The following is an 18,032-nucleotide window of genomic DNA, read 5'->3' as shown; positions in this document are numbered from 1 at the left end:
GGGGGGGGAGGAATGACAGCTACCAATTTATGTACAGCAATGTATAGCCACCATGCTGATCTTTTAAAAATACATTTATTTTATTAAACTGAAGTGGCAGTGTGGTTGAATTTTTGTTGGAAAATAGGATATATAGCGACAGAGCAACTCCAGGGTAAAATGGAATCTAATTGTTTCATTAAAAAAAGAAGAAGAAAAACTAACACTAGCCTCGTAGGGGAAAATGTACTGTAGATTTGTTCGAAGAATAAATTCATCCAGACCCTGAGATAAGGAGGGGGCCCGGTTTAAAAAAATTTTTTTTTTCGGCCTTTCGGGCCTCAGTTTGGCCTGGGGGGACTGAAGAGTTTCTCTTACCCTTCTGGCCTGGCCTCTCCTCTACTGCCACCGAACTGAGTGAAACATTAAAATAACCGCTCAAAAAGTTAGAAGAAAGTATAAATGACACAGCAAATACAAAAGGAAGCACGCATGGACAAACTTTAAGAAGATTGAAACGGATTGCAATTTTGGATTTTGAAAACTTGTTAGCCTAACAGTTTTTCAAAGTTCATTTTTGTGGTTTGTGGCAAATGATATAATGCTTGAAAGACAAATTTTGTTCGACAAAAAGCTGTAATTGGTCATTCTCCGGTAATTTCTCAAGTTTCATAGCGAATGAGGAAGCGTAACTGGCACTATGAAGAAAATGAACTAGCCAGCCGTAAGCCCCCTTCAGTACTCCCAGCAGGCCATACCTTAGTTATATAATTCGCCTGTTGTCGAATACACGTGCAAAAAAGAGACAAAAAAACGACAAAAGAACGGTTCACTGTCTAACGTTTATTTTATTGTTTGTAATTGAAGGACAGCTCTTAATTTCCCTTTAGGCTTGTCAATACCTTCTTCCAGCTTATCCTGCGGAAAGAGAAGAGAAAAACAAAGGGGATTTAAAATACGATCCATTACTGATATCGTGCCTTACAATTTGAAGAGAAAGCAAGTCAACTTTTTTGGTCAACATTTTTTCAGTGAAGCGGCCAGCTAGGCTAGCCTGAATTTCATCCGATTGCTTCGAGTCGTTTTCTCCTCTCAACAACTGAGGGAGTGATAATGACTCGAAGTAATCGGATGAAATTCAGGCTACCAGCTAGGCCAGCTAGAGTTTCTCGCTACCGTTTTTGAGTCATTCTTTTCTATGACTCTCTAAGGTGGAGAACTCTTCGGACTCTTTGATACCGACACTTGGTGTCAGTCTTGAGATTGTTCATCTTTTCGTGAGAGTTATGTGTTAGGGTGTATCTGATTTTGATTCAGAAAGTGTCGAGAAGTTGCTTACTGATGTTGGACAACTTCTTAACAGTTGTCCACCAAAGTGGAGGTGAATAGTGACTATAAAATGAGCTGAACTACAGATAAAAAAAACCTTGTATACGAACCTAGTGGATTTTAGAACCTCCTGGCCGAAATTTGCCACCTTAATACCCAAAAATACAAGAACCTGTTTAGCCAAGCAAGATCAAGCAGGTAATTCTTATATGTGGGTAACAGTTAAATTCTGATTAATTCTGATTAACATTTTCATCAAGGAGTTTGACTTTGACAGTATTGCAAATTTATATTACAAGAAATTACTGTTACCAAATTGTAATTACAGATAAAAGTATTACTGTAATTGCTACAACAAAAATCGGTTTTCTTAAGGTAAAGACTGTAATTGTCTCCATGGACCTTGCATAAAGGAAGTTTGCAATGTACAGTTATAAAAAAATACTGTATATTTAAGGCCCAAACTCGAGTTTCTTTATTTTTCTGGTAGTCAGTTAAGAACCTACTTAGCCTAAATTGCCCATAAGTACCCCAAAATATGAGAACCTATTTTGCCAGACTTCAAAAAAAAGTAGTTTCTTACACGCGGTTTTTCACTGTATTAACCGCGTTGTTTGATTTCGCTATAATTGTAACAGTTGGTCAACGAGGGTGGACTTACCATCAAACGAATTTTATCCATTTCAGTTTAAAGCGTTTTGAGCCAGTTCTTCTTATAGCAGGCGGTTATTCACTCCTCTTTTTTTCCGATTATTATTCACGCCTTAGCCTCATTTTGGCAAAATGTGGGTTCTATCAGTTGCTATGGTAATCAAATAATACGTCAAAAGTACTAAAAGAAATTATTCCTTACTTGAACTGTAGTGAATTCGAGTTTTGCGGACTCTTTTTTTTTTTTCGAAAACGCCTGTAATGGAAAATAAAGAGCAGCCAAAGGTGTAATTTTAACCTAGCTAACCGGTGTTTAGATTCTACGCTGCCTTCATAAATTTGAATTTTAAGTAAAATTCAACATGACAAACAAGAGGTTGGCCATTTGGAATGAAGTGAATTATCATTTTTAGGGCTTAGTGTGGATGTGAATCGCCTGTTTTAGGACACCAGAGTACCAGTGTGGCTAGCGTACCACTGTTCTTTTAAAATATCAACACCCTCAACAACCAGGTGCATCAATGGGCCCGCCGATATTTTTGTAACCGTAAACTATATCTCTATTTTATTGTTTCTCAGCCGAGTTATTATAAAGTTTTGAGAAATTTTGCAAACTAACTTAATCACAAAATAATTGATTTAGTCACCGAAACATGCATGCTTCCGCGGGAATTTTAGTCCTTTTTACCGTCAAATACTCACCTACAACATGAGTCTTCTTCTGTATCGCTTGTATTTGCTCCTGACTTAAGGCTTTGTCGTATACCTGCATCTGAGCGATCCTTCCCTTAAAGTGCCTCCCATCGCCGATCTTTGCTCCCATCCTGATGCTGTCCTGTGTGGCTAGGTCCAGTCCTATTCCAATGTTCAGAGTCTGAACCACGGCTCCATTCACCCACAGTTTTGCATTACCGGTAGCGCGTTCGTACGATGCACCAACAAACTTCCATCCACCCGCCAGAGCAGTGTGTCTTAGGGCGATGGTGAATGAATAATCACGTATTGTGAAACGAACAAAAAGTTGGCCGGTCACCACCCAAAGATGTACTCCCCAGGGTCCGCTGGTCTTGTAATTGAAGAGAGGTCCGTCTTGGCCATTGTGGTACACCCAACAAAGCATTGTCATGGATGAGTAACGAACGTCTAACGGTCCCCCGGCGCTGTTAGGAAACTCGATATAGCTATTGGACGTTCCAGAAAATTTGTAGGAGCCGTCCGCTTCCCCGTTGGGCCCGGGAGCTAAAGTGACGCCAGTAGGGACCCCTTGGGCTACTCTGTTTTTGATTTCCTTGGTACCAAAAGCAGAATTGAGAGGAAACAGGGCAACAGGATTTGGAACTTGATAAAATCAAAACAAAACATTAGTACCGGCTTGACTTGTGTCTACACAGGAAGAGAAGTTGTCAAAAGAAGGGGAAAAAAACCTTTGAATTTTGTACATGTCATCTCTGAAAAGCTGTGCGTTAGACCAGTCTGCTAAAGACTCTCTTAGGTATGGGACCCCTTCTAGCTTGCCTAAGAATTGTTTTTTATTTAACCCGCGATTAGGCATCTTCTTCTTTCACTCACTTTGGAGTGAACTGAAGCTTAGTTGCAGACTAAGGATCCCACTCAACAGCCCATATTATTATTCGTCCTCGAAACTACAACCAGTTGCAAAAGTACTTGAGACACTGTACCGTATTTTGGCATAAATGGCCTGTCCATGATCTTGTGCTTGTGATCCCCCCTCCACCCCTTATCAAAGTTGCTAGCAATACAAGACCATACTCAAAAGTTGGAGGAACAACTTTGAATGGGAGGGAGGAGGGAGGTCAGTATTATATTTTACAGACCTGTGACCAGGAGCGATTTGAAGCAAGAAAGATCGTTTTTCCGTGGGAGTGTCTCAACATTTTTGCAACTGGTTGTAGCTTGTAGTCGAGGTTAGTGATAGCAAACATCCGTTTTTTATAAATTGCTCCATCATACTAAAAGCACGTTGACATCAAAAGTCTAATGGGTCGTCAGTGTCTAGAAGGCGTTTGATGAAATTCGTTGGTCACGGAAAGCCTTCATCACTCTACTTTCCGTCGCAAACTGACACAATAGAAACCGGAACAGTGCCCTTATTCAGAAAATTTGTGAACAAGGATAAATGCCATCTTCATCTTGTTCTCTTCCACCCATTTTCCTAATTGACAGTGGACCCCGGGGTACTCCATATAATGGCCTATGCTGGGAGGCTCCGCCCAAAATGGTTACCTTTTTCAGAGTTCACTTTCTTCAGCGAATCAAGAGTACCAAAAGCAGCGAAGGAACTGTAACATACTTTAGATCTCAAGCTGACAATTGTTTAGTTTCTACGCCACTCCACTCAATCTGAACTTTCAGAAAGACCTGAGATAGCGACCAACATGACGGCCATTTTGAATGACGTGGAATCTTAGTTTCACTGTCCTTGTTCACGAATTAGGGTAATTTTTCGGATGTGTGTGTGGATGGTCTCTTTCACACTGTGAGAGCTCCAGTGTGACCAGCGTACCACTTCTCTTCAATTTCAACACACGCTTGAGCGTCGCTGATCTCCCGCTGAATTTTTTGTAAGAACACTTTATCTCTAATTTAGTGTTTCTCAAAAGAGTTGTTTTATCAAATTTTGCAAATTACCTAAATCACAAAATACTTCTGTGGAACGTTTTTTCCAGTTGGTCACATACTCACCTACAACTCGACGGGAGAATTCCTGTATCGCAAACATTTCCTCCTGATTTAAGGCCTTGTCGTATACCTGCATCTGAGCGATCCTTCCCTTAAAGTACCTCCCATCACCAATCTTTGCTCCCATTCTGATGCTGTTCTGAGTGGCTAGGTTCAGTCCTGCTCCAATGTTCAGAGTCTGAACCACGGCTCCATTCACCCACAGTTTTGCATTACCGGTACCACGGTCGTACGATGCGCCAACAAACTTCCATCCACCCGCTAAAGCGGTGTGCTGAAGGGCGGTAGTGAATGAGTAATCACGTTTTGTGAAACGAACAAAAAGTTTGCCGGCCACCACCCAAAGATGTACTCCCCAGGGCCCGCTGGTCTTGTAATTGAAGAGAGGCCCGTCTTGGCCATTGTGGTACACCCAACAAAGCATCGTCATGGAGTGAAGAACGTCCAACGGTCCCTCGGCGCTGTTAGGAATCTCGATGTAGCTATAGGAAGTTCCATAAAATTCGTAGGAGCCGTCCTTTTCCCCGTTGGGCCCGGGAGCTAAATTAACTCCACTAGGGACCACATTGGCTGCCCTGTTGTTGATTTCATTGGTACCATAGGCGGCATTGAGGGGAAACAGTGCAACAGGATATGGAACTTAAAAAAACAAAGAAAAAAAAACCATTACTACCAGCTTCACTTGCTTATTTACAACCATTATTCGGGTTGGGTCTCAGTCCATGCCCATTTCAAAGTAATTTGTCCAAAAATATTAGCGGAGCCCCATAGCTAAGAAAATTTGTTAATCTATCCATCTGAGAAACTTTGGTAATCACGTGACCGTAGGTCCGCTCGTCCGTCCGCACCACAGGGAAACCAATGTGAAATGTTTCTAGCTAGTGCGAAATGTCTGAGTTGTTTTCGAAACTTCATAAGAGCCTAGTACTTCCAATACTCGAGTACTGCTCCCCAGTATGGTGCCTGCACCAAACAGGGACTTAAACATAGAAATTACAACATAGAGCATCCAAATGTGCCCTTGGAAACTTTGGGCGCGACATGTCCTACGAAGAACGCCTAAAGGTCCAAAAATGGCCAGCCCTTCAACAAAGAATATTATTTTCTTCGCTTGCTGAATGTTGTAAGACAATAAACCGTCTAAATGGACTAGATCCTTCAAAATTTTTTATGTTTGGACGCGATTTTCCTCTGTTTCTGACTTAACCACTGTTTCAAGACTTAACCACTGCGACTTTAACATTCGTTTTTTATTCGCATAATTGATGAATGGAATAACTTACCTAAGGAAATCGCTGAGGCGGAAAATTTGATCATTTTTTAAGAATAGACTCAGACGTTATTTTGCCAGTGTTTCAGCCGACTGTTGAATTATCAAGACATGTCTGGCGGCAGACTATTTTACATATTTTTAAACAGAATGTAAATTATTTATATTTTATTTTATACATATTTATTTTCTCAATGGAATAAGTACCTAAAGCACGATTATGTTATTTGCAAAGCGACATTAAGTAGAATCGAGTCCCTGCAAAGTTGTAAACACTTTTCAGGCAATAGTTGTGTGTTTTACCTGATATTTTACTGTCACATAGCAGCCTGTCATCTCTCTATAATTAGAGCATATGCGAAGAACATGAGAATGATTATACGTAGAAAAGTGCTTCTTTTTTACCGAATGAGCCCATGGACAAAGAACGTGCCATCATGAGAGAGTCATGAGAGACATTCCACCGATCTTCAACGAATTTAGAATGCTCCTTTGATTCATGTGCAATAATATATGTTTATTGTTATTGTTCCTGTACTTTTTTTTAGTTTTGGAGATGAACTAGAAATAAGGTTCACCTCTTCATCTCCTTTTCAGTTGTGGCAGCCTGCAAAATGATATTGCACATCCATGTTGTGGTCAATTGACAGCTGTTAAAACAGTGTATCCGCTGGCCAGTATGACATGAACGTATTGCGAGCTCAGGTGTGGACCCATCGAGGTTACGTGTGTTTTTTGAAGTCCTCCGCTGACAAGTTACTCGTTTTCAATTGATCGCAGGTTCAATTTTAAAGATTTCTTTGCAATGGTGACAAGTTTATTTTTTATGTAAATTATAAATTTTTTTTAACGGGAGCTTCGCCTTTAGCCTTGGCTAAAATTTATCTATTGCTTTAGGTAACGCATTTTATTTCTCTCAGTCTTCGTCATGAGCTGAGTCCGTAAATAACATCATGATACTAAAAGTCGCCACTCCTTTGCTACTGTGGATGAAGGTAATCTGTAAAAGCTGATATTGCTGTTTAATGCGGTTCTTATTTTTGATCTCCTGATGAGATCCTGAAATGTGAGATCATTTGACTAGATTTCGGGGTAACTGACCACCTAAACTTGCAGGATCTTCTTCAACAAAAGACAACTGCTTGTATTTGACTAGTCCAGTTCTGGCCCCTTTCTCTCTCGTCACGCAACGCCTCTCTCCTGGAGTTTAATAGCATTTACAGACAGAAAGAATATTCCAGGTATCTTGATTTTCATTGACTTTAAAAAGGCTTTCGACTCCTTAGAATGGCATTATCTTTTCAGTTGCCTCGAGGCTTTTAATTTTGGCCCCAATTTTATAAATTGGGTCAAAATGTTTTGTACAAATATTCAAAGCTGTGTGATAAATAATGGAATGGCATCAGACTATTTTACTTTAGAACGTGGTGTGAGGCAGGGTGATCCCTTGTCCCCCTACCTCTTTATTTTAGCTGTTGAAAGCTAGGCAATGTCCATTCGTCAAAATGTTGATATCAAAGGAATTAAATAGAAAATCATGAAGCCAAGCTATTGCAACACGCAGACGATACCACAGCAATCCTGTCTGGTGAAAATTCTTCAAAAACGTTATTTGAAGAACTAGAAGTATTTAAGAACTTCAGTGGGTTGGAGATAAATAGCTCGAAAACAGAAGGAATTTGGATTGGTTCGCTTAAAAGAAAAGATGAAAAACCGTTTGGTCTTAAATGGCCCAGTGAACCCATAAAAGCTTTAGGAACCTTTTTTACATATGACCATTCATTACTTTACGAAAAAAACTTTCAAGAGAAGGTTGACAGCATAAAGAAGCTGACAACTATATGGTCATCTGGAGGACTGTCCATTTGTGGTAAAGTAACTATAATCAAATCATTGCTTATTCCAAAACTAGTTTTGATATCTTCGGTTCTTTCACCGCCAAGTAAAATCATAAAACAAGTGAATAGTGGGATTGCAGAAAGAAACAGGTACTTCCAAACATCGAAGGCTACAAATTTAAAGTAAGAATTAAATACCAAGTTGAAAAATACATTTCCACTAAGAATAATAAATTAGAAACCTTTTATGAAAAATGGGCAAAAGACATTTCCCCACTTTAATTCAGTTCGTGTGCATGTATAATTAAAATTGTAATCTTTTATTAGACTGGACTAGTATTATGGCTCACTCTGTTGTTCTTTGTTTGCCCGAGTTGGCTCTCTTTTTCACTCTCTTGTGCTATTACAGTTCTCTCTCTAACTCAGTGCTACACCCATTTTTATAACAGCAAGGAAACCAGGTGCCTAGTGCAAACAAATGCTGACATAAGTATTCTCTGATTGCCAACAACAGACTGATTAGTATTAAACCTTCGAGATAATTACTTTTTCAAAATCGCTTTTTTATAATATCTAATTTTGCACATTTAGCTTAGGTCATCTGGGGGGGAACAGAGCACAGTATCATTTGCTTTGAGAGACAAAATTGCGCCAGGTTTACTGTTAAGTAGTTTCTTTTTTTCAATTTTTTTTCAATTTAAGAATTTACCAAGTTAAAAAAGCTTAAAAGTTGATGTTTAATCTTACAAAAACTTCGTTGCATTCTTTTTCATTGAGATTTTGGTTTTAGATTGTCTTAAAGTCCTTGAATGTTACAAAATCAATTAATAAAAACGTGAAAAAAATTTTCATACTTACCCAGTAGGTTTGCTTTCAGCTCAGTAGCAGTCAGCAAAAGACAGATCGAGTAAAATGCGAACATGGTGGATGGGTGAGTGCTACACAAACCAAAAACGATGCGCAATTAACAGTCTAATGAGTAGACTGAACTAACAGTTTCGTGAGAAAACATTTTAATTATCATTTTGGAAACATTACGTTCTAGTTCGTCGGTCACGCCCACTGAATTAAGTTGTGAGTTTTAATCGATTTTTGTCTTGCTCCAAAGTTACAACGCCAGGACAAAAATTTAAATCTCTGTTCCAATTAAAGTTTCCTCGGTTTTCGTGTTTTTATTTTTTGTTGAATACAGTATTAATGCAATAAGTTTTGTCAGTTCATGTGTATTACCCTGTCAATTGTTTGCTACTGTCGCTTTGATGTTAACTTTTTCTCAGCATTTCTTGTCTTGTTTACAGATTTTTAATAGATCTTTAAACAGGTGGTTAAACAAGGTTATTCTCAGCTGAGTAACAATTGCGCTATTGCGTGGTAGTAGCCTTCAAAAAAACAAAATTGACTTTGTTCTCAAGGTCGTTGTGTTTAGTTTCTACTCATCATCATCATCATTATCACTATGATCAGATCCTTGGATACTCAATGTTTAAATAAGAGTAAATGTGTGGACTGCCCGCCGGGACAAAATAAAGTGGCCGTTAGTGGAGTTTCGACTGTAAGTCTTTTGGGGGCCCTTAATAAGCCTCTTCAGCGAAAAAAAACTACCAACCTACTGTAAAATTCGGAAAATAAGCCCCTCCATTTATAAGCCCCTCCAAAACCGGTAACGCAAAAACCCTCCGTTAAATCGCCCCTCTCAATATAAGCCCCCCGGGGGCTTGTGCTTGGAAAATTGCCTTAAAATACAAAGTAAAACAAAGAAAAAATGGAAAATTTTCTTCCAGCTATAAGGCTATAACAATCGATTTTGAAACGCAAATTTCCCTCCGTAGATGAATCCCTCAGTATATAAGCCCCTCCAAAATAAGCCCCTCCAAAAGGGCCTTTGAAAAATATAAGCCGGTAGCCGGTAGTTCGGTATCCTTTTTGGGCCAGGTTTCCCCCTGTTAGCAAAGAAATGGCTAAAAAATGGGATTTTCAATGCCTTTTACAAGTCTCCCTGCTGAATTACATTCAATTAAGCTTCGTTTTGTTTTTGGCGCAGGCGCATTAGCCAAAATTTGGACTTGTTTTCATTTTTTCGAATCTATTTCGATCCTTTTTTCTCGCTCTCATACTTTCCCTTTCCTTACATTTCTATATCTACTTTTGTTGGCCACTTCATCTTCTTTCTTTCCCACGGAATTTTGTTGGGCTAACTTTCCGATCCTGGAAAAGAAAGGAATTTTATCTGGAAAGGATAGTAGATCTGGTGGCGGCGAAATTGGCAGTGGATTTTTCCCGAAATGTCTGGCAGAATTGGTCAGACTTTGCTATTGAGGTGTCTGTACAAAGATCAATCCTTCCTCAATTCGTATCTCAAAAACTTAGTCACTTAAACCGAAAGCTAAGTCAGTTCAGAAATGCATTATCTTCATCGTTCCAAATTGTCCCGAAATGAGTGGAACCCGATCCGTAGCCAAAGGTTAATTACGCGAGTGCAAGGTATAACACACCTTAAAACTTTACGGGATATTGTGAACCTTATTTATATAATCAATTTCCTAAATTGTGAGTATAAAACAAAGAGACAAAAGAAAGGTTTACTGCACAATTTTATTTCATTGTTTGGAAGGATGAAGAGCTCTTCAATGCCTTTTAGCTCCTTCAATATTTTCTTCCAGCTTATGCTGCGGAAAGAAAAGAGAAAACAAAGACTCATTAGTTATCTTCCATAAACTCTGAAGTGAAAATAAGTAACTATTATGCTCGTCATCACACACTCTACTTGCACACCGGGCCTTCTTGTCATGTTCTTTGACTCTGTGCGAGGCGCAGACTTTTTTTGATAGATACTTATTACCGCAATAGTATTTTTGCTTGATCAGAGAGCGAGTTTGTCCAAAAAAAGGCAATTTTGAGTGAAGTGAATCTTTATTTCACGGTCCATGGTGTTACTTTTTAGGTCAAATCTTGAATGTGATCTGGATTGCCTCTTTTACCGTATAAGGGCTCCCAGCCTACCACTGTTCTTTAACCCTTTAAGCCCCAGTATCCACATACAAGTTCTCCAAACTGATCTCCATACATTTCCTTAAAGAATGAGTTGAGAGAATCTGATAAAAGATCAAGGCATTTTTCCTTGGGTGATCACTTTATTAATTGTCATAACTTATCTGTTGACAGTGTGTGGATATTGTTAGGAGAAAATTGATCTTGGTCATTATTGGCAGTTAAAGGGTTAATCTCTTAAACACCACCGTCATCATACAATAAATTCTCCAGACTGATCTCCATACATTTCCTTAAAGGATTAGTTGGTCTTCATAATGCATTGATTTATTCATTTTAAAATTCATGACATGGCATTAACTTGTTAGGGGAAAATTGATGTTGGTCACTCTAGGGTAGCATGAATTTCATCCGATTACTTCGAGTCGTTATTACTCCCTCAGTAACGACGTTACTGAGGGAGTAATAACGACTCGAAGTAATCGGATGAAATTCAGGTTAACTCTAGGGACGTAAAGGGCTAAATTGACACCAGGTGCCACCGAAGGGTGTACCCTTAAGCGTAGCTTGTGAGCTAGCCCTCCGGGGCGCTCTGGCAGAGGGATGCTAGATCAAGAGAAGAACATTGAAAAAGTAGTAAACCACCCCGAACGCCTGATAGCTATAGAACGAGATATCTGAAACAAGGTATTTTGCAAGCTTTGTGGCCTAACTAATGTTCCGAAGGCGTTTTGAAACGAGCAAGTCCTGAACAGCTCATTGCGTCTCTCTTGTTCTTTTTGCACGGACTACAAATTGAACAGGTCGCCCCATGTAGGGGAATCCGGATTCCGGAATCAGAGAAATATTCGCTTGTGGAATTCGGAGATCCTAAGCTCTGGAATCCGGAATACAGCTTAAATTTTTTAACGAGCAATCTGCAAGCTACTTAATCACAAAATAACCAATTTGGTCACCGAAGAACACATGCTTCCACAGAAGAATTATTTTCCTGGCACATACTAACCGACAACTTGAGTTCGTCCTTGTATCTCTTGTATTTGCTCCTTCGTTAAGGCTTCGTTGTATACCTGCATCTGAGCGATTCTTCCTTTAAAGTACCTTCCATCACCAATCTTAACTCCCATCCTGATGCTGTCCTGTGTGGCTAGGTCCAGTCCTTCTCCAATTTTCAGAGTCTGAACCACGGCTCCATTGACCCACAGTTTTGCATTACCGGTACCACGGTCGTACGATGCACCAACAAACTTCCATCCACCCGCTAAAGCGGTGTGTAATAGGGCGGTAGTGAATCCATAATTACGTCTTGTGAAGCGAACAAACAGTTTGCCGGCCACCACCCATAAGTGCACTCCCCATTGACCACTTGTCCTGTAATTAAAGAGAGGTCCGTCTTTGCCATTGTGGTACACCCAACAAAGCATTGTCATGGAGTAACGAACGTCTAACGGTCCCCCGGCGCTGTTAGGAAACTCGATATAGCTGTTGGCGTTTCCAAAAAATTCGTAGGAACCTTCAGCGACACCGTCGGGTCCGGCACCGAAAGAAACTCCACTACCCTTGACCCCTGCGGCTACCCTGTTGTTGATTTCCTTGGTTCCATAAGCGGAATTAAGAGGGAAAAGGGCAACAGGATCTGGAACTTGATAAAAAGAAGTAAACTTGTTTGACTTGTCTAGTAACAAGCGATAAATGGGTTCGAGACTTAGGCAATGCACAATTTCAAACCATGGCTTCAAAATAACTCCCAATGTGGTGAGGACGTGGCGAGCACTACCGCTGCGTGCTGTGAACCGCTGCGTACTACCACTGCGTAAGTGAAACCTAGTCATTGGGGGGAGGGGTCTGGCGGGAAGCTTTGTCTGCGTCCTTTTGATTTATTAACGTGGAAGGGAATTAGCGCTGGGCCTGCGTACTAGTGGCGTTAGGAAGGGTAGAAGGAGGGGTAAATTGGGCGCGCCCTTCCCCGTCTCCTTTTAACGTCTGCCACGCAGGTTAAGGGGCTGTTTACATGTAGGCACCAGGAAGACCCTAGAATACGGACCATCTTAGCGTCATATGTTCAACCTCGTTCCCAGGGTTCTATCCTACCCGCCCTACGGAGCGAGAGAGAGGGCGGGTAGGAGAGAACCCTGGGAACAAGGTTACCATATGTTTTTCTGTGTTCAGTTTATATGCAAATAGATGTACTTTTGCCTAGCGCCAGGATCTTTCTAGCTAAGAGGTAGGAAGGTCCTAGCACCATGTAAACTGCTTTCGCATGGAAGATCCCAGTCCAGGGATAAACCGCACAAAAATGGCGGCGGGTCGTTCAGTGGGCAATGTTTGATCTTTGATCCCTTCTCTACTGTTAACCTCACGAACAGAAAATTCTGCATGTAAACCCAACGAAAAGTTGTTCCGCATTCTAGGATCTCACTCCGGCCCACCATATAAGCAGCCACTAAACCCATTGACGCCTCATAATCACATTAACCCTTTAAGCCCTAGCATCAATATGCATCTTCTCCACACTGTTCTTGATGCCTTCCTTATGGTACTGCTGGAGAGAATTTGTTCTAAGATCACAACATTTCATCTTTGGTGATCATTTCATTCATTCTCATGACCTGTCTATTTAAACAGGCAGTGTTATTGTTGGGAGAAATTGTATGTGGGTCACTATTGGGGCTTAAAGGGTTAACGAATATGTAAGAGAGCTCCACCCCTGAGCCTTTTAATTGCCCGCGGAGACGTTCCACTATACACCGAACAAACTTAACAAAAGGATGTAGAAGAATTCTTAGGAAAACGCTCCCTTTAACTTACGTACCAAATATATCTTGACAGTCAGGATCTGTTCGGAATAAAAAAAAAAGCAATAAATATTACTTATTAGTTTCCCGCGGAATCTTAATCTAAGACTCGGATCGGTCCTCAAATAAGCTGCCCTGCCTAAAGTCGGTCCCTTAAGCCGTAAAACCGTTTGTGACGCCATGATACTTGCAATAAGATAGCTTATAGGATTTTATTATATAGACACGAGTGTTTTACTGGAAAATATACCACTCGTAAATTTCATAAAAACTACATCCGGGATCCAAGTGGTCTATTTTCCATAATCTCACACGGGAGTTTATCTATGACGTAATTTTGGTAATTCCCCTCTATTATTTTATCGATGTCATTTTGTCTATATAATAAAAAGAACATTACACGGCGGCTTAAAGATATGAATTTTATTTTCGATATTGTTTTTGCCACGGTGTAATATCCTCTATTTGCCACCGTTTTTGCCACCGTGAAATATCCTCCATATATAGTTACAACTTATCAAAATTGATATAATCTATGGTTCCATTTTTCCCCAGTATTTTGCAAAATTAAATTACTGAAGAGAAGGCCTATTCAAACGAAGTCTAACTTTGAACGCGGCCTACGAAAATCAATAAACCTCCAATAACTTCCCAGGAATAGTCTGAGGTCGAGAGAAACAGACGCAGACGCGGCTTGGTCTCTCGCCTCTCTTTAGGGAGCGTAAGCAACGACGGCGACTACGAAAACGTCATCTATAAAATGAAGTCGCGCTGTTTTGAAATTTATGGCGCTCAGTATTTCGTCTCCTTCAATTAGTCTTGTTCGCAATTTATTCTGGAATTGAATTCTAAAAGACCTCGCACCACATTGTTTAGGCCATCCCACTTTTTTTTTCGTTTAGCGTCGAATGCTTTTCCTGATATTGGGTCGGTCGGTCGGATTGAAAATAAAAACAAAAAACAAAAAAAAATCACAAGAAGTCGCGGAATGAGGCCCAGCTCAGACGTCGTGCTTCTGCCGTGCCGAACTTAATTGTAATTCGGTTCGACTGTAGCACGGCAGGAAAACAACTTTAATTCAGGCGTCGTGCCAGAGTCGAACCAAATTTAGGATTTACTGATGCCTCGTAACAATTCTCCTCCTAACTCTCGGTGGGAACGCAATCTCGCCAAAATACATTAATATAATTTATAAATTTTGCTTAGCGCGGCAGAAGCACGACGTTTGAATCGCTGCCGTGCCAGAGCCGTGTAGCACGGCAGCGCTTGTCGAACTTGATTGCTTGCCGAACTTAATTCAAAAGTTTGATTCAGAAGCCGTGCTTCTGCTGTGCTTTTATCGAACTTAATTCCTGAATTTAGTTCGGCACGGTAGAAGCACGACGTCTGAAGTGGGCCTAAGAGGCACTGGTGCCCCAGGACGACGTCAAACTTAACATTCACATATTTGGATTAACAAAATGCACAGTATACTGTAAAAAATGTTCCTGTTTTTGTTCCTGTTTTTCTCTATGCTGTTACTATGCTCATTTTTCAGATTAAAAGAATTATTTCAAGTGAAAAATGATTGAACTACGTCGTTACTTCAGTTTTATTTTTTTGACATTGCCAAAAATTTGGGTCGGTCGGACGACGCTAAAAGGAGAAAAAAAAGGGGATGTCCTTATATAATGTCGGGGGTGTTTTCAGATAACTTCGTTTTAGAATCTGTTTAGCCATGAAAAAAATTCAAAGTAGACAGACTGCAAATTATAGTAGTTGCTAAAAAATATATCTAAGTGTCCCAACTGTTCATCAGTAGGATGACTTGGAGATTTTGAGGAAACATATAGCGATTTTTAAAGGCTTCCTTTAGCTTACGTGTTTTTCAACGTAAAATTTCATTCATTTTTCTTCATCGTTTATCATTTATCATGTCAAGCAGCTTTGCAAACAAATCGTCGTCTTGTTAAAATGAGACACGAACAAACTAATTTGTATGAAAATTAAGGCATTATTAGAAATACGTATACTAAATTAAAAGAAAACTGCTCCGGGAATTCTTCTTAATTTTTTTAAGAACTATGGTCATTGCTAAAATTGATAACAGAGCAAATTGTTTCATCTGCTACATAGGCATGTAGAAGTCGAAAAACCAAGCTTGACTGCGCTTCCTCCCTTCCTCGAACCTTTGAAAGGTGCATGGCTGTAAACTTAAGTCAACGGATTATATTCTCAAGTGATCTGATAGCTAGAATAATAGCAAAGGGTCAAGGAGCAACTCTGTTTGCCGCGAGAGATAAAACGAGACCAGGCTATTTAGCTTTCCCTGCTCATTGTGAAGCATTTAGTGTTAAAAGACGTCAAAGCTGTGTCACGAAAACTTAAATGTTTACTGCGTGATTTCGTTTTTGGCGCAAAAGTATCTTAAATAACTGTTACAGAGCTAAAAATGTAACTGTTACCAGAAGCAACAGTAGTTACGCAGTTGTAATAGTTTCAGGTAAAGTAGTATGAATTACATATCCAGTGATCACATTATAGGAGTATAGAATGGTACCTCAAAAAACGTTGGTCTCGCAAAATTTTGGCCCGGCCTCGAAATCTCGTAAGCGTTTTTGATGTGTCTCGAAGTCTCGTTTTCGGGTGATTTTTGCGTCTCGGAGTCTTGATTTTTTTTTTTTTTTATGCCGGGAGGAGTCTCGAATTTGTCGTTTTTTCTTTCCGTTTGGTCTTCAGAAGTCGACTTTTTCAGAGATCATGGGTAGAGCTTATCAAACTGAGCTAGCAGATTATTAAGACAGTCTTCCATCGGCATTTTGGGTCATTTTCTTTAGTTTTATTTGTACCATTATCTCGAAATTTTCGGCGCTTAGAGTCTTGGGCTCAAAATTGATAAAAACGCATTGTAAGTCTCGGTCTCGAATTTTGAAACCAGGGTCTCGCAGTCTCAGGTGTAGTAGTTGCACTTAAAGTAGTATGAATTACATTGTATATATTCAACTGTTATCACTCCGTAATTATTGATCGACTGATTGTAAGTCTCAGTAAGGACGTTAAACCATATTAGTTTGACACTCCACATTAACATGCATCGACCCAGGGGCACCCAACGAGGATATAGTTCAAAACCACTTAACATAGCATTGTTGAACGTATTTTAGTATTCAAACGGTAGATATAGGCATATTCTAATCGCCTAAAAACTTTTCATCTGTTCGGATTTCCTAGCTAAAAGTCTAGTGATCCGAAAATTATAGGGATAAAAACTTACCTTCTCGAAAATTTCAGCCAGGAAAAGGCTTCCGAAAATTCTAGGTGGCCTTTTTTAGGGTCAAAATCCGTTGAAAATGGGTAATTATACCATTTTGTAGATGTTCGAAAATCCTAGGAGAGGCAGGCAAGGAAGAAATTTTACAACAAATGCTCCGAAAATTCTAGATCTCAAATTGTCTTCCGAACAGATATTTTCCCGAAAATTGCCGTTGGGTGCCCCTGATCGACCCTCTCCAAGTCCCAAACGTTTGTAAAACGGACCTCAGTATCAAGCGTAGGTGGCCGTTTCAAAGCGGCCAACCAAAAGTTACAAGTTTCTACGAAAACGACCCAGTTTGTTTTTCTCCTTACTTAATGAAAACTTTCATTCTTACCTAGCTGTGCGTTCAACTTAGCAGCAGTCAGCAGAAGACAAAAGTAAAACGCGAACATATTAGATGTATTAGATGAGCGAGTGCTGCACAGAGCAGAAACAATACACAATTAACGGTTTAATGAAGATACTGAACAAAGTGTTTCACCATAAAATGTGTTCTTTGATTTGCAAATATTGGCTCCTAGTTTAATAGTCACGCCCAATTAAATTAGGTAAGTAGCATTCAATCTCTTTTTTAAGCTTAAGTTATAAAGCAAGTACAAAAAAATAAGGATGAACGAGCAAAATATCCATAAACTTTTAACTGACAAATAAACTATATATCTGTGCCACTCAGTGTCCTTAGTTTTCGTATTAAAGCCTCAGTAAAATCGTGTCAACTACAACTAAATCAATTTATCTGATTGCATTCTCAGTTGTATAATGAGACATGTCTTAAAATCAGTATTCCAGTTCATTAATATCAGAAGCTGACTTTAAAAAGCTATAGCTTTTCAAACATTTTTCATCTCTTGATTTTGTTTCTACAAATTAAAATGATACGATTTGTCTCTTTAGCTTTTTTATTTTATAATCATGGTGATGTTTTTACTCATGCTGTACTTTGTAAGGATTTTTTCTCATTTAGACCTTGACTATTGTTGACTTAGTTACTAATTTTTAATGAATCTAAAAAAGGTGGTCAAACAAGGTTACTCGCTGCTTAGCAACTGATTATGCCAATCAGTTGATTCGGCATAATCCGCCGTAGTAGGCCTGTAACAGGTGCCCGTAAGCAATTCGCCATTGGCACATCTCCTATGATACACCTTGTCCCCTCCCCCCTCCCACCAAAAAGAAAATCGCATGAC

At 39.7% G+C, this 18,032-nt stretch overlaps 2 protein-coding genes across 2 annotated transcripts in view; one reads left to right on the top strand and one right to left on the bottom strand.

Annotated features, from left to right (window-relative positions):
- Window positions 1–18,032, top strand: part of LOC140930284 (amidase-like) — a 117,834-nt gene that overhangs the window by 49,119 nt on the left and 50,683 nt on the right. The gene's annotated exons all lie outside the window — the stretch shown is intronic.
- Window positions 804–17,335, bottom strand: LOC140931481 (uncharacterized). Its single transcript, XM_073381291.1, has 6 exons — window positions 17,180–17,335; window positions 13,568–13,591; window positions 11,762–12,397; window positions 4,663–5,298; window positions 2,662–3,297; window positions 804–897 (listed from the first exon to the last, which is right to left on the bottom strand). The coding sequence occupies exons 1-6, from the start codon at window positions 17,235–17,237 to the stop codon at window positions 893–895; spliced, it is 1,995 nt and encodes a 664-aa protein (XP_073237392.1). The 5' UTR covers window positions 17,238–17,335; the 3' UTR covers window positions 804–892.

Source organism: Porites lutea, chromosome 3 (genome assembly GCF_958299795.1).
Source record: "Porites lutea chromosome 3, jaPorLute2.1, whole genome shotgun sequence".
In the NCBI taxonomy this organism is placed as follows: domain Eukaryota; kingdom Metazoa; phylum Cnidaria; class Anthozoa; order Scleractinia; family Poritidae; genus Porites; species Porites lutea.
Note: the sequence above shows the minus strand (reverse complement) of the source record. Positions and strands in the feature narration are given on the sequence as shown.

Bases quoted from the DNA above. Each gene is read 5' to 3' on its own strand.
- LOC140931481 (XM_073381291.1), bottom strand. From the start codon at position 17,237: ATGTTCGCGTTTTACTTTTGTCTTCTGCTGACTGCTGCTAAGTTGAAC. The intron at 12,398-13,567 runs GTACGTAAGTTA...CTTTTTATCAAG, and splicing joins TGACTGTCAAGATATATTTG to TTCCAGATCCTGTTGCCCTT. The intron at 3,298-4,662 runs GTGAGTATGTGA...GATTTTATCAAG, and splicing joins ATTCTCCCGTCGAGTTGTAG to TTCCAAATCCTGTTGCCCTG.